Source organism: Castor canadensis, chromosome 6 (genome assembly GCF_047511655.1).
Source record: "Castor canadensis chromosome 6, mCasCan1.hap1v2, whole genome shotgun sequence".
Taxonomy (NCBI): Eukaryota; Metazoa; Chordata; class Mammalia; order Rodentia; family Castoridae; genus Castor; species Castor canadensis.
The window spans coordinates 11,598,633-11,612,212 of NC_133391.1; the positions used below are offsets into that span (position 1 = coordinate 11,598,633).

The window sequence follows — 13,580 nt, forward strand, 5'->3', positions numbered from 1 at the left end:
CATCCCATGTCTTTTTGTTTTGTTTTTGACCTAGCACCTATTTCATACGTGGTTATCTTGTTTGCTTGTCTGACTCTCCAGCTCACTGTATGAGGGCAAACTCTTACTTTATTGATAGATTGAGTTTTGTAGTACTGGGGCTTGGACTTAGGGTCTACACTCTGAGCCATTCCGCCAGCCCTTTGTATTGGGTATTTTCGAGATACTGTTTGCCCAGGCTGGCCTCGAACCACGATCCTCCTGATCTCTGCCTCCTGAGAAGTGGGGATTGCAGGTGTGAGACACTGGCACCAGGCATTAGGTGATCACCTACTTGGTTGGGACAGAGTCACAGCTGACGAAAGCAGACAAAAAGGGAAGGATGACTACCGTTTGCTCACACAAACAGGAAATCCTAGACTTGGAGAACCAGGGCATTTATTTCAAGCATGGCTGGATCCAGGGGTTCACACATTACCAGCAAGCTTTCAAATTAAAACCTGCACTTATTTTACTTATCAGTGTCTGTTTACTGACTTCCTCTGTCATGTGTCTGTCCTCTGATGGCTCCATTCTCAGACAAGCATTTTTCATGTAGCTGCAGACAGGCCCCAGCAGCCACAGGAAGATGTGGTCCATAGAGTGTGACACTTTCCACCAGTACCAGTGATAGCCGCAGGGCTAGGACCCTCCGGGCTCAGGTCAGTCACCTCAGCAAGAACCACATGTATAGTGGTCCCAGATGTGGTGGCCTGGGGTGAGCTGGTAGCAAGAGATCAGGTTGAAGTAGGCAATACTGTTTAAAGGGGTAAATTCAAGCAAGGCATGGCGGTACACACCTGTAATCCCAGCAACCAAGAGACTGACGCAGGAGGATTGTGAGTTCACTTCCAGCTGGGCTACATAGTGAGACCCTGTCTCAATAAACTAAAAACAAAAAAAATTAAGTCCACAGAACTGGGTAAGGAAGAGGGAGACAAGTCAAGAAGAGCCAGGCAGCAGGGGCTCCCACCTGTAATCCTAGCTACTCAGGAGGCAGAGATCAGGAGGATCGAGGTTCCAAGCCAGCCCTGGGCAAATAGTTCACAAGACTCTTATCTTGAAAAAACCCAACACAAAAAAAGGGCTGGTGGAGTGGCTCAAGAGGCCCTGAGTTCAAGCCCCAGTACCGGAAAAAAACAAAAAAAAAAGAGTAACACAAGTTTTGATTAGAGAAACTAGCATAATGGTAGTATGCCTTTTGCCTTGTTTTTGGTGGTACTGAGATTTGAACTCAGGGCTTTGTGTTTCTAGACAGGTGCTCTAGCCAGACCTCCAGCCCCAGCAATATGCCTTTCTAGTACCATAGGAAAATCTAGTGTGTTGGTCACCCAAACATATCAGGTCCTAATTTCCCGGAACCTATAAATGTTACCCTCTCTGAAAAAGGTAAGTGTGATTCTTTTTTCACACACCAAAAGGGAGCCAGGCTGCTCGCAACCCTGGCCTGGAGTCTGTGTGGAATCATCCCAGGGCAACAGGGTGGAGCTGCTCCCCAGAGACACTCAGGCTTGTTCCGTGGGACTGGGTGGCTCAGGGCTGCCAGGGTTCCCTCGGAACCAGGTCTCAGGTGACTAAGCTCCAGCTATTCTCTCTCTTCCAATTGTCAGATTCTTACAAGAGAATTCAGTAGTCCCAGCCGTGGTCTGGGGTGGATACCTGCCCACCAGCTGTAACCTGGGGCAGGTCACTGTAACCAGCCTTGCCCTCCAGGCCCATTCCGCATGCTTAGCAGTTGTCATCTAGTCATACCGTGTCTGGTCCCTGCTTGGCTTTGAAGTAGTATCATTTCCATCTCGTCTACCTGAGTGGGGAAGTTGAGAAGTCTTAAGCATGGGACAATGATGGAGTGACAAGCAGACAGTTGAGCTGCTTTTAAAAACTCAGACATAGGGGCCGTGTGTGGTGGTTCACGTCTGTAATCTCAACCACTCAGGAGGCAGAAGTAGGAGGATTGTGGTCTGAGGCTGGCCTGGGCAAAAATATGAGACCCTATCTGAAAAAAACAAACTTAAAGCAAAAAGGGCTAGAGGAGTGGTTCAAGTGGTAGAGCACCTTCCTAGCAAGCTCAAGGCCCCGAGTTCAATTCTCAGTATCAATAAAAAATAAAAAATGCTTGAGCACAGGTGCTAGCACTGGGAGTTAGCAGTACAGCATTTGCCTAGCATGAGCAACTCCCTGGGTTCCACCCCAGCGCTGCAACAAAAGATCCTACATTAAGCATTAAAGAGAAAAAGTGTCAAATTTATTATCCTTAATAGTTGTTTGACATTCCCAGTGATAAGGAGTTTCCACCCTCTGCTGGAGCACAGAAAGAATGTTCAGAAGGGAAAGGACTTAGCCAGGTGCCGGGGGCTCACGCCTGTAATCCCAGCTACTCAGGAGGCAGACATCAGGAGGATCGCAGTTCGAAGCCATCCTGGGCAAATAGTTCATGGGACTCTATCTCGAAAAAAAAAAAAGCACAAAAAATCTGCTGGTGGAGTGGCTCAAGGTGTAGGCCCTGAGTTGAAACCCCAGTACCGCAAAAAAAAAAAAAAAAAAAGGGACGGGGGACCTATGGATGTCAGGCCTGGCTCTGCTGATTTTAGCTGGTAGGGAAGGGACTGAGACCCTTCTCTCTGTCACAAATATTCCAGTACTGTAAGAAACCTCGCTGCCCGTGGGATGGGCAGCCTACAGCTTGGTGGGCTGCAGGGGTGGGAGGTGGCCCGGCCCACTGGGTGGTGGCAGCACCATAGCCAGCGAGTTGCTGCCTCTCTCGTGCCAGCACGTGTCCAGGATGGGGTACAGCTTGCCCTGGAAGTCAGCCTGGAAGGTGTAGAGTGGCCGCAGGTCATCTGGGCGATCGGCGTCGAAGAAAGTGAGTTCCCCCTGCTCGTAGTGCAAGTAGACCCCGATGCGGTGTGGGTGGCCCGCCACTGGCAGTGGCACCCGTGGGCAGCTGAAGGCCTCATACACCCGGCCCTCCTTCAGGCCGATCAGCCACACGCCATGCTCTGGGGACCTGTTGAGCTTACCCTTGCGGCTGGCCGTGCCCTTGATGACCCCCAGGCGCCAGTCACTCTTGCTGCCCACCACCACCTCCCAGTAGTGGCGGCCACAGGAGAAGCCCCGGCTGGCCAGGACACAGGTGCTGTAGTCAAAGCGCTCGGGCTGGCTGGCATGGCGCTGAGCCAGGAGCCCACACTGCACCACCGTGTTGCCCTTGGAGAGTTCCAGCAAGGGGTGGGCTGTGGCAGGGTCCAGTTTCAGTGACTCCGGGGCTGGAGGGACATCAGAGGGGCCTGTGGTTAAGCCACACAGAAGCAGGGGGTCTGTGCCACCAAGCTTTGTAGCTCTAGGACTTAGAAGGGGCAGGCACAGGGCTGTGTACGGGTGATGATTGCAGGGATGGTGCCTAAAGGGTGTGACAGGGCCACTGTGAGCCGAGGGGTTCTAGGAGGGGACAGGTGCGGGCCTGCCTACCTGATGCAGGTGGGGAGCTGACGGAATGAGCTGGAAGGCTGTCTGGAAGGTGTGCTGCACAGCCCAGCCCGCCAGGGGTTCTGGGAAATTCCTAATAGTGTCAACTTTTTTTAGGGTTGTTTTCAGTGCTCAGGATGGAACCCAGGGCCTCGCACACGCTAGACAAGGGCTCTACCACTGAGCCACACTTTCCGGCCCTACAGCAACTGTCTGATTTGCAGGCCTCAGTAGTGTGCTGATGGGAAAAGTACCCCGGCCTACCTTTCTGCTAACTAAAAGCTAACAGCTCGGCTCCAAAGCGTGCAAATGAGTAAACAAGAGTTGCTGTTTACAGTTTCTTTTTGGCCTGTCTCTTTTTTGTTTTGTTTTGGTTTTTTGTTTGTTTGTTTTTTCGGTGGTACTGGGGTTTGCACTAAGGGTTTCGTCCTTGCTAAGCTAGGCAGGCACTCTTATTTGAACCATGCCTCCAGCCCCTTCATTTTTTGGTGGGAGTGAGATTTGAACTCGGATTCATGCTTGCAAAGCCAGAAATTGCACAGCAGGTGCTTGAGCCACACACCTCCAGTCAATTTTGCTCTGGTCATTTTAGAAACGGGTCTCACAAACTATTTGCTTGGGCTGGCCTCAAACCTGTATCCTCCCAATCTCAGCCTCTGTAGTAGCTGGGATTACAGGGGTGAGCCTCTGCCACCCAACAGAAGCCCTGTCTCTTTGCTTTGATGGCTGAACTCAGTCTACTGGTTGATATCCCTTTTTTTGTTTTTTTTTGCAGTACTGGGGTTTGAACTCAGGGCCTACACCTTGAGCCACTCCACCAGCCCTTTTTTGTGATGGTTTTTTTCAGGATAGGGTCTCATGAACTATTTCCCTGGGCTGACTTCAAACCACCATCCTCCTGATCTCTGCTTCCTGAGTAGCTGGGATTACAGGCGTGAGCTGTGGCACCCAACAGAAACCATGTCTTTGCCTTTGATAGCTGAACTCAGTCTACTGGCTGTTCAACTCCAGGTACAAGTTAAACAGCATGCTCGTAATACAGGATGGATTAAATGGCTGCCATCCAGTAAGCAGGAAGCCAAACGTATGTACGTACGTATGCAGACTCTGCAGCTCAGGCTGGTGCATGTCAACAGATGAGGAAACTGAGGCTCAGAAATTTACCCCAACTTGGCCATTCTCGGAAGCATCCCGGACGGAGCTGCTGTGTGGGGAGACCAGCGCCACCCTCTTACCACAACCCCGGGAGGGTCCTCAAGTCTTTGGAACTTAAACACTCTCTGGTGCGACCCATGAGCTGCTGCCCGCCCTGGCAGCAGCGCTCGGGAGGAAGAGACCTCACCTGGCAGAACTTTCCGGAACAGCCTTTTCCACACGGTCAGCTTGATGTCGGCCTGGTGGAGGCCTGGCTTGAAGGAGATGGGGCTGAATGTACCTTCCAAGGGCCGGGCCTGCTGGAGCTCTGCTCTGCATGCAGAGGGTGACAGTGATGAGAGGACCATGTGCCCACGGCTGCACCTGCTGCCCACGTGGGCAGCCACGAAATCCATCTGCTCCCGCACGCTGCCCCGCTGGAGGACCTGCCTCCTTCCTAGAGAGGGGCCCTTCCACAGCAGTTGTCCTCAGAGTAAGAGCTCAGGGGCCAGGAGCCAGACATCGCCTGGGAACTTGCTAGAGATGCAGATTTTGGGCTGAACTAAAACTCATCACTGGGCAAAGCCCACCCTCCAGTGTGGAAACTGAGGCCCATCCTGTGTCAAGTGACCCTGTCGCTCAGCCACAGCCGGGGTGGATTCCTGCTCCAAGCTGAGCCTTGTGGCTTCTCTGTTTGTTCCACTTTTTTTTAGTGATGCTGGGGTTTGAACTCAGGGCCTCACGCTTGCTAGGCAGGCGCTCTACCACTTGAGCCACTCCGCCAGCCCTTTTTGCTTTAGCTTGTTTTCCACATAGGGTCTTGTGCTTTTGCCTGGGACAGGCCTCAAACCAAGATCCTCCTACTTCCACCTCCCAAGTAGCTGGGATTACAGTATGCCCAACCATGTCTGGCTCTCTGTGCATTCATTTAAAGCCATGCCTCTTAGCCACATGGTCCCTATGACTAAAGGAAACCTGAGAAAACAGGAAAGTCCACAAATGAGGTGTGAGGGAAGCTGTGGGGTCATCTCCCCACAGTCCACAGCCGGTTCCAAGGCCGCCACTCTGGCCATCGCTGGCCTGGCCTTCCTCCTATCCCCACTCACCCCACGCTGTACTTCATTCCCCAACAACTGAAATTCTCCTAACAGGGCAATCTGTGAGACCCCTGCAGGAAGGGACAGAGCCACAGCCAGACCCGGGAGGCCGCCCTGGGCCGGGGTAAGGCACAGTGGAGATGAGCTACCCGTGCCCTGTTACTCGCCCCCAGCAGCTGTTGGCGGTTGATACCTTGAGGCCATGGAGTGGTACTTCTGGAAGAGAGAGAGAGGTGGGTTACGGCTTCAGGAAGCTGCATGCTGTTGGGATGGGAGGGCCGGGGTCCTCTCCCTGTCCACTCACCCGGATGAACTCATGGTGACTCTCATCCCCAAACTGCTGCAGCATGCGCTCAGCCTGGGCCAGCCGCTCGCGAGTGCCCTGGGCCTGCTCCAGCTGCATGTCCAGGGAGGCCACCAGGCCGCGGGTGTGGCCCTCCACCCCCTCCAGGCAGCGGGCCTTCTCCTCGTCCACCAAGCGGTGCAGCTCCTGGAACTCTTGGTGGATCACCCAGCTGAAGACATCCGATTCGTTCTGGGACAAGGGGGAGAGCTGGTCATAGGGTCACAGCCAAGATGCCTGGCTGGCTGACCTCAGCATCCCCAGAGCCTTCCTGACAGGAGCTGTCTCAGAGGCCATGATGTGGACTGACACCAGTCAAGGAGTTCACAGTGTGCCCTGGGAAGGTCCCCTAAGGGTGGCCACGGGTGTGGACAGCAAGTGACAGGACCCCCAGCTCCCATTTCTTTTTCTTTTTCTCTTTCTCTTTCTTTCTTTCTCTCTCTCTCTCTCTCTCTCTCTCTCTCTCTCTCTCTCTCTCTCCTCTCTCTCTCTCTCTCTCTCTCTCTCTCTCTCTCTCTCTCTCTCTCCTCTCTCCTCTCTCCTCTCTCTCCTCTCTCTCCTCTCTCTCCTCTCTCCTCCTTTCTTTCTTTCTGGTGGCACTGGGGTTTAAACTTGGGGCCTTGAACTTACCAGGCAGGTGCTCTACCACTGGGTCACGCCCTCAGCCCTTCTTTGCTTTAGTTATTTTTCAGCTAGGGTTTCAGATTTTTGCCCTGGGGCTGGTCTTGGAAACTGTGACCCGCCTACCTACACTTTCCACTCGGGCCACCATTCCCGGCTTGTTTGTTGAGATGGGGTCTCATTAATTTTTTGCCTAGATTCACCTCGAACTGTGATCCCCCAATCTCCATCTCCAGAGTAGCCAGGATTACAGGGGTGAGCCACTGTGCCCACCCTCCCAGCTCCCATTTCAAACAGGCTCTGTTTTTGCCTGAAGAAAGGTGCTGGGGATGAAACCCAGGGCTTCACATATGCTAGGAAAGTGCTCTGCCACTGAGCCACAACCCCATCTCGCTTTTGTCTTTTTAAATTATTTTATTTATTTATTTTTTGTGGTACTGGGGTTTGAATCAGGGCCTACACCTTGAGCCACTCCACCAGCCCTTTTTTGTGATTTTTTTTGTTTTGTTTTGTTTGAGACAGGGTCTTACAAACTATTTACCTGGGCTGGCTTTGAACCTTGGTGCTTCTGATCTCCAACTCCTGACTAGTTAGGATTACAGGCGTGAGCCACCGACGCCCAGCACCTTTTTTGGCTATTCCATGTGCACATACAGTATTGTTTTGTCACAGTGGCCAACTGAATAAAACTCTGAAAGACCTGGGACAGTAGGTTTGGGAGGAGACAGTGCAGGATTCCTGGCAGGACCAGAGCTCTGCCACCACTGAGTAAGCCTGGGCGCACCATTCCTGCCCCTCCCTCCCCACCTCCAGCCCCACTGGGCCTCTCATTTAAGTAAATGACACAACTGAGGGCTTCCTCTCCAGGCCTCTGTTCCCCGGTTCTGGGAGGGCACCATGACAGGCTGTCAAGGTCACACACAGGCACAGGTGGCACCAGTGGGAGGGAGAGTCAGGCCCAAACTTTGGGCTGTTTATCTGTGGGTTATCTCACCCCAAGGACACAGAGGACCAAAGGCAGCTTGGAGCCAGGGCTGAATTCCTCTAGGAGGCTCGGCTCGTTCCCACCCTCCCTGGAATGCTTTGAACTTCCCTTTGAATGGAAGGCTCAGTTCTCTGGAAAGGGCAAATTAGAATTGGAGTTGCTGAGTGGCAGACACTTGCCTAGCATGCATGAGGCCCCCGGTTCCATCCCTGGCACTGCAAATGTATATACACTGAAATCAAAAAAGGAACTGGGCTCTGCAGGAAATTGGTGGTGGCCAGTCCCAAGGCGAGGGGCAAAGGGCAGGCCACTCACAACAATTCGGGTTCTGTTGTTCACCAGCTTAGCCATGTGTTCGTCCACCTTCTTCTGCTCCTGCTTCAGGTCAGAGATGAAGGCTGCAAGGTCCTCCTGAGGAAACATGCCGCCGTCCATGAGTAGCTGGCCTGTCACCTTCTGTACCATGGGCAGACCTGGACTCTCCCTTCTGGGAAATCCCAGTGGCCACAAGCTATGTAACCAGGGGGAGGGACCAGAGCTTCTGAGGTACCTGTGACTCCTAGATAGCTTACAAGTATTCTAGAATATTCCACCCTAGATTCTAATATCAATGGCAATATCCATCCTGACGTCATTCATTCCTTTCCACGACATGGAGAAAGATGCCAGGTACTGTGAGAGCCACCATACAATAACTGAGGATGTTGATGTTGATTGTCAACCTGAAGCCAACACTCACATTTTTTTTGGGGTGGCACTGGGATTTGAACTCAGAGCCTCACGCTCTCTAGGCAGGTGCTCTACCACTTGAGCCACTCCACCAGCCCTTTTTGCATGTGTGTGTGTGTGTGTGTGTGTGTGTGTGTGTGTGTGTGTGTGTGTGAAATGGGTTTTTTCAAGACAGGTTCTCAAGAACTATTTGCCGAGGGCTGGCTTCGAACTGTGATCCTCCTGATCTCCGCCTCCTGAATAGCTGGGATTACAGGCATGAGCCACTGGGACCGGGCTTAAGCCGACATTTCTTGCACTGAATGTTACCCACAGGGAAACTCTCTGGTTACAAGCAAGTTCCAAATTAGTAAGCACTTGTTACGAGTCATGACAAAAAGGGGTGACCTCACTGAGGCTAGGGTGGCACAGAATGAACTTGACCCTGGTTCATAAAAATAAACCTGCATGCATCCTTGGCAGGCTGGAACCCAGACAGGCCTCCCCAGGTAGATGTAACCACACTTCTGGGCAGTTCTGACCTGAAATTGGACCCAGCCTCGGGATGCCAACTGGGACCCCCTGTCCCACTGTCTTCAGCCACCGCTGGACCACAGCCCCTGTTTGGCTTACACTAGTCCCAAGCACTAAAGAGAGCTGTGGGAGTTTCAGGAAGGGGTTTAAGAAAGAAAGTGCAGAGAGAAATAGACCCAGCATCCTTGTTGTGGACAATGAGGCCTCAGGAAAGCTGTCAGCAGCCCCAAAACAGCATCCCAAGGGTCACTTCTTGTGGTAGTGAGAGAGGGGACTACAGCCTGTCAACTGTCAATTAGAGGTGTCACTTGGAAAGGAAGCTATGCAAATCCATCAATCCATCTAGTGTCTTAAGAGCTCAAAAAAACAGGAGAAAACGGGAGCACCCGAAGAGGGCAAAGGGGCAAGGGTCACAGGGATCCTTGACATCAGAAAATCCCAAATCCCAAGCTGGGCCCAGCCCCAAGCCAGAAAGCACGGATAGGACGCAGCTGGTTCTCTTCTCTCAGTCCTTGTGCCTGTAAGATGCAGGCTGTGTCTTCATCCTGCACTGGCTTCCTCCTTCCACATGCCCCAACCCTCCCCATTGCCAATTCTTACCCCTGTAGCTGATTGGCTTTCCCAGACATCTCACAAGGTAGGTGATCAACTTAGTTAGTTAGTTAGTTAGTTAGTTAGTTAGTTAGTTAGTTTTGAGACAGGTCTTGCTTTGTAGTCCAGGCTGGCCTGGAATTCACAGTTCTCCTGCCTCAGCCCAAAGGTGTGTACCACTACGCCAGGCTCAGGCAGCTGACCTTGAGATGGTCTGCCCCTCTCATTCTCAGGAGGCCACACTCAGTCAGCATTCCCTGTCGATTCTTTCTCTTGCCTCCCACTCATGCTTACCTCACCTCCTCCTCTTGTTCCCACCTTACTTTCTCTCCAGGGTTATGGAACTCCCCCCACTCCACTCCAGTACTGGGGACCAGGTGCTCTACCACTGAGCCACACCCCAGTCCTTTTGCTGTTTTTCTGTTATTGTTTGAGATAGTGTTTTGATAACTTTGCCTGGGCTGGCTTCAAACTCAAGATTCTCCTACCTCTGCCTCCTGAGTAGCTGCAATTACAGGCATGAACCACCACTTTGGAATGACTTCTATGTCTTCAAATGTGCAGTCTGGCCAGTGGTCTTTTGCATGTGCTGCCTTTATTCCTGGAATGCTTTTCCTTGTCATTGTCTATCCTCAAGGTCCACTTCCTCCAGGAAGTCTTCCTGGGTCACCTGAGACCATCAGGATCTATGTTCTAGACCATCTCACTGTTACCTTGACAGCAGCACCTGACACATGGAGCTCTGGTTAGACTCCAGTCTGTGCGCTCCCCAGGCCATACTGTTGTAGCTCAGGGACCAGCACATATTAGAAACCCAGGGAGTGTGTGGGGGAGGAGAGGCAGCCCTGTGCACACTTCCCACTTCTCTCCCATGGTTGAAGGCTGCCCAGAGCAACCAGCAAGTACATCCTTGGAACAACCAACAAGGGCCCTTCTGCTCTCACTTGTCCTGCCCTGCCACCTGTGTTTTTGTCATTCTTCAATTTCATCTCTCACCGTACCACTGCCAAGTGCCCTCCTTCCTGCTCTTTTTCTTTGCGGGGGGGGGGGGGGGGCGACAGTCCTGGGGTTTGAACTTGGCTTCGAGCTTGCTAGGTGGGGGCTCCACCACTTGAGCCCCACTCCCTGCCTGGAGCCCTTTCTTGATCTATTGATGGGGGAAGAAAACTGGCTTCCCGGGCTATGACTGTAGGTTAGTTGTCGAGCACTTGCCTAGCATGTCCAAGGTCCTGGGTTCCATCTCAGCACTGCCAGGGAAAGAAAGGTAACAAAGACCTCAGTTTTCAGTTCTGGCTTCCTTTGTCTGAGCCTCAGTTTCCACACTTGTAAAATACAATAGAATTGCTCTATGGATGTAGCCTCTTAGATGGTATTATGATTGTGCATCTTAAATGACCACCTGGTCATCCAGGGTACGGGTCCAGCGGGCCAGGAATTCACTTATTCAACAAATGCACTGTGCATTTGCTGTATACCAGGCAGGACTCTAAGGCACTGAAATACACCAGGGAGCAAAACAAAGTCCCCACCCTCATTTTCCTGAGCATGCAGGGAGAGCACACAAGAAACAAACCAGGGCTGTAAAGAAAAAGCAGAGGAAGGGGCTGGCCAATGACACCTGGGGCCCCCCCATCATGCCTGCCCCTGCGGTTTGAGCAGCTGCTCAGAATGTTGGATGGATGGATGGATGGGGAATGGATGGATGATGGATGGATGGATGGATGGATGATGGATGGATGGATGGATGGGTAGGAGATGGATGGATGATGGATGGATAATGGGTGAGCGGATAGATGACAAATGGATAGATGGGTGGATGGACAGGGATGGGTGGTAAGAGTGGATGGGTGGATGGATGCATGGATGGGGAGATGGGGGGATGATGGGTGAATGGGTGGGTGGGTGAGTGGATGGATGACGGATAGATGGATGATGGATGGATGGATGGGCGGATGGGTGACTGAGCGAGCAAGCCAGAGAGTGCTCCCAGGACAAAGCTGGAGAGGAATGGAGCTGTGGGACCCTTGTTGCCAGGTGGTGGCGCCAGAGAGCACAGGAGCTGATGCCGAGCCGCAGCAGCGCCCCCTGCTGGTCGTTCCCGCAGCCGCCCGCCCTCCCTTCGCACCTTCATGCGGCTGTAGGCAGTGGGCACTGGCGTGACTTGGTGGTGCTGGTGGGAGCCTAGCAGGCCGCAGAGGCCACAGATGAGCTCCTGGTCCTTCTCGCAGAAGAGACTGAGGGGGTTTCGGTGATGCGCGCAGACCGTGGGCTCCGGGTCCCCTGGGAGCTGCAGGGCTTCGATCACGCGGGCCAGCGAGACGTTGGGCGGGGAGCTGCTGCCGTCCACCGCGCGGCGGCACACGGGGCAGCGCAGCTCCGAGTCCAGGTGGCGGGACAGGGACAGCAGGCAGCCCTTGCAGTAGGAGTGGCCGCACTGCAACATCAGGGGCTCCTGGAAGACCTCCAGGCAGATGGGGCACCGAAGCTGGTCGTGCAGCTCGGGCACGCTCGCCTGCCAAGCCATGCGCGCTGGAACACAGATGCGACACGGGTGTCCCTTCTGGATCCCGCCCCTCCTGCCCCTCCCGGTTCCCCACCTGCCCATCGCCCCCATCTCAGGGCTTAGAGGGAAGGGTGCCAGCTCTGGATTCCAGTCTTAACCCACTGTAGCCTTGGCCTCAGTTTCCCCATCTGTAAAAATTTGGGCTCAAGAATGTGGCTTGGTGGTAGAGGTCTTGCCTAGCATGCATGTGGCCCTGGAATTGATCCCCAGCAATGACGAAAAGAAATGAAACAGAGGTCACTTGTTTTACAGATAGATAGACAATACTGGGCTTTGAATCCAGGGCCTTGCACTTGCTAGGCAGGTGCTCTGCTACGTGAGCCACCCCCCCACACACACACACACACTCTTCTTGTTTTAGTTATTTTTAGGGGGTCTCCCAGCCCTTGCACAAAGATCTTCATAACTACATCTCCCACATAGCTGGGATTACAGACGTGCACCAGTGTGTCCAAGGTGACTCTACATTTTTGGCTCAGATTTGGAATAAACGTGAAAGGGGCCATGCACGGGAGTGATACTAAGAATGCAGGCCACAGCCCCAGCAGGTGTCCACCTCAAACTGCACAGCGAAAACAAGCTAAGCTGTTTTCCACCCTCTTGGTTGCTTCTGGAACTTTCAGACAATGGTTGAAAGCTGAGTAATCCCAAAGCCTCCAGAGTTCCACCTTCCCACCTTCAGGAATTCTGCTTTGGTGGGGTCTCTAGTGACACCCAGAATTCTGCATCTATGATAGACACCCCCAGGAAATTCTAAAGCAGAGGGCTATATCCCAGAACAACGTTCCCAAGTCTGGGACAGAAAAGGGCTCTATCCAATCCTCTACAGAAACTAGCTGACAGAGAAAGGGGCAGCCCCAAGGTGACTGAGGCAGCAGACCCAGGGACACCACAACGTCCTGTTACCTGGTTTTTCACGGTCCCACCAGCCTCCCACTGGGGCCTCAAACCAGCCTCACTGTTCAGACCACTCAGCCTTTTCCTCTTCCCAGGACGGGACACCAAACATGGGAGACCAGAGAGCACAACTGGACACCGGCTCCACTGCTGGTCTGTGGCCCCACCTTCTTCCCCTTTCCCAGCAACACCTGTGTCCCCAAGGTCATCCAGAAATCAGGTGGAAACTGGGTCACATCACGAGACTGGGAGGCAGCCTCGGCTGGGCCCCCTCTGATAAGCTCAGCATGCAGGCGGTGGCCTTGGCCAGGATGGGGGGAGGAGCAGAGACTGGGAAGGGGGTGACACTTCCACACCTATCAAACCCCAAACAGGAGCAGACATGTGCTATGACACGCTGCTCTTGAAATTCTGTTTTAGACTTTTGAAGGTACTGTAAGTTACTGACATTTTCTGATGGAGGTCCAACTTAAGAAAGCTCGCAGATATTAACCAGTTTGGTGTACTTCTTACACGTGTATACTCGCTCTCAAGATCAAGTTGGAGAAGATTTCCAGCTCCCAGTTTCCCCTGTGCTGGGAAGAGCTGATATCTGTGAGATATTCAGGACAGGGGACTTGGGTA

The 13,580-nt window shown here is 52.9% G+C and overlaps 1 protein-coding gene across 1 annotated transcript; it reads right to left on the bottom strand.

The window, feature by feature from the left end:
• Positions 1–2,241: 2,241 nt before the first annotated feature.
• Trim50 (tripartite motif containing 50) lies at positions 2,242–13,105 on the bottom strand. Its single transcript, XM_020161867.2, has 7 exons — positions 12,966–13,105; positions 11,622–12,025; positions 7,979–8,074; positions 6,019–6,249; positions 5,908–5,930; positions 4,826–4,950; positions 2,242–3,284 (listed from the first exon to the last, which is right to left on the bottom strand). Exons 2-7 carry the CDS (start codon positions 12,018–12,020, stop codon positions 2,695–2,697), a joined length of 1,464 nt encoding a protein of 487 aa, XP_020017456.1. The 5' UTR covers positions 12,021–12,025; positions 12,966–13,105; the 3' UTR covers positions 2,242–2,694.
• Between the last annotated feature and the right edge of the window lie 475 nt (positions 13,106–13,580).

Coding starts and splice junctions, on each gene's coding strand:
- Trim50 (XM_020161867.2), bottom strand. CDS start 12,020: ATGGCTTGGCAGGCGAGCGTGCCCGAGCTGCACGACCAGCTTCGGTGC. Junction 5,931..6,018: donor GTCACCATGAGTTCATCCGG/GTGAGTGGACAG, acceptor TCTCTCTTCCAG/AAGTACCACTCCATGGCCTC. Junction 3,285..4,825: donor GTTCCGGAAAGTTCTGCCAG/GTGAGGTCTCTT, acceptor ATGTCCCTCCAG/CCCCGGAGTCACTGAAACTG.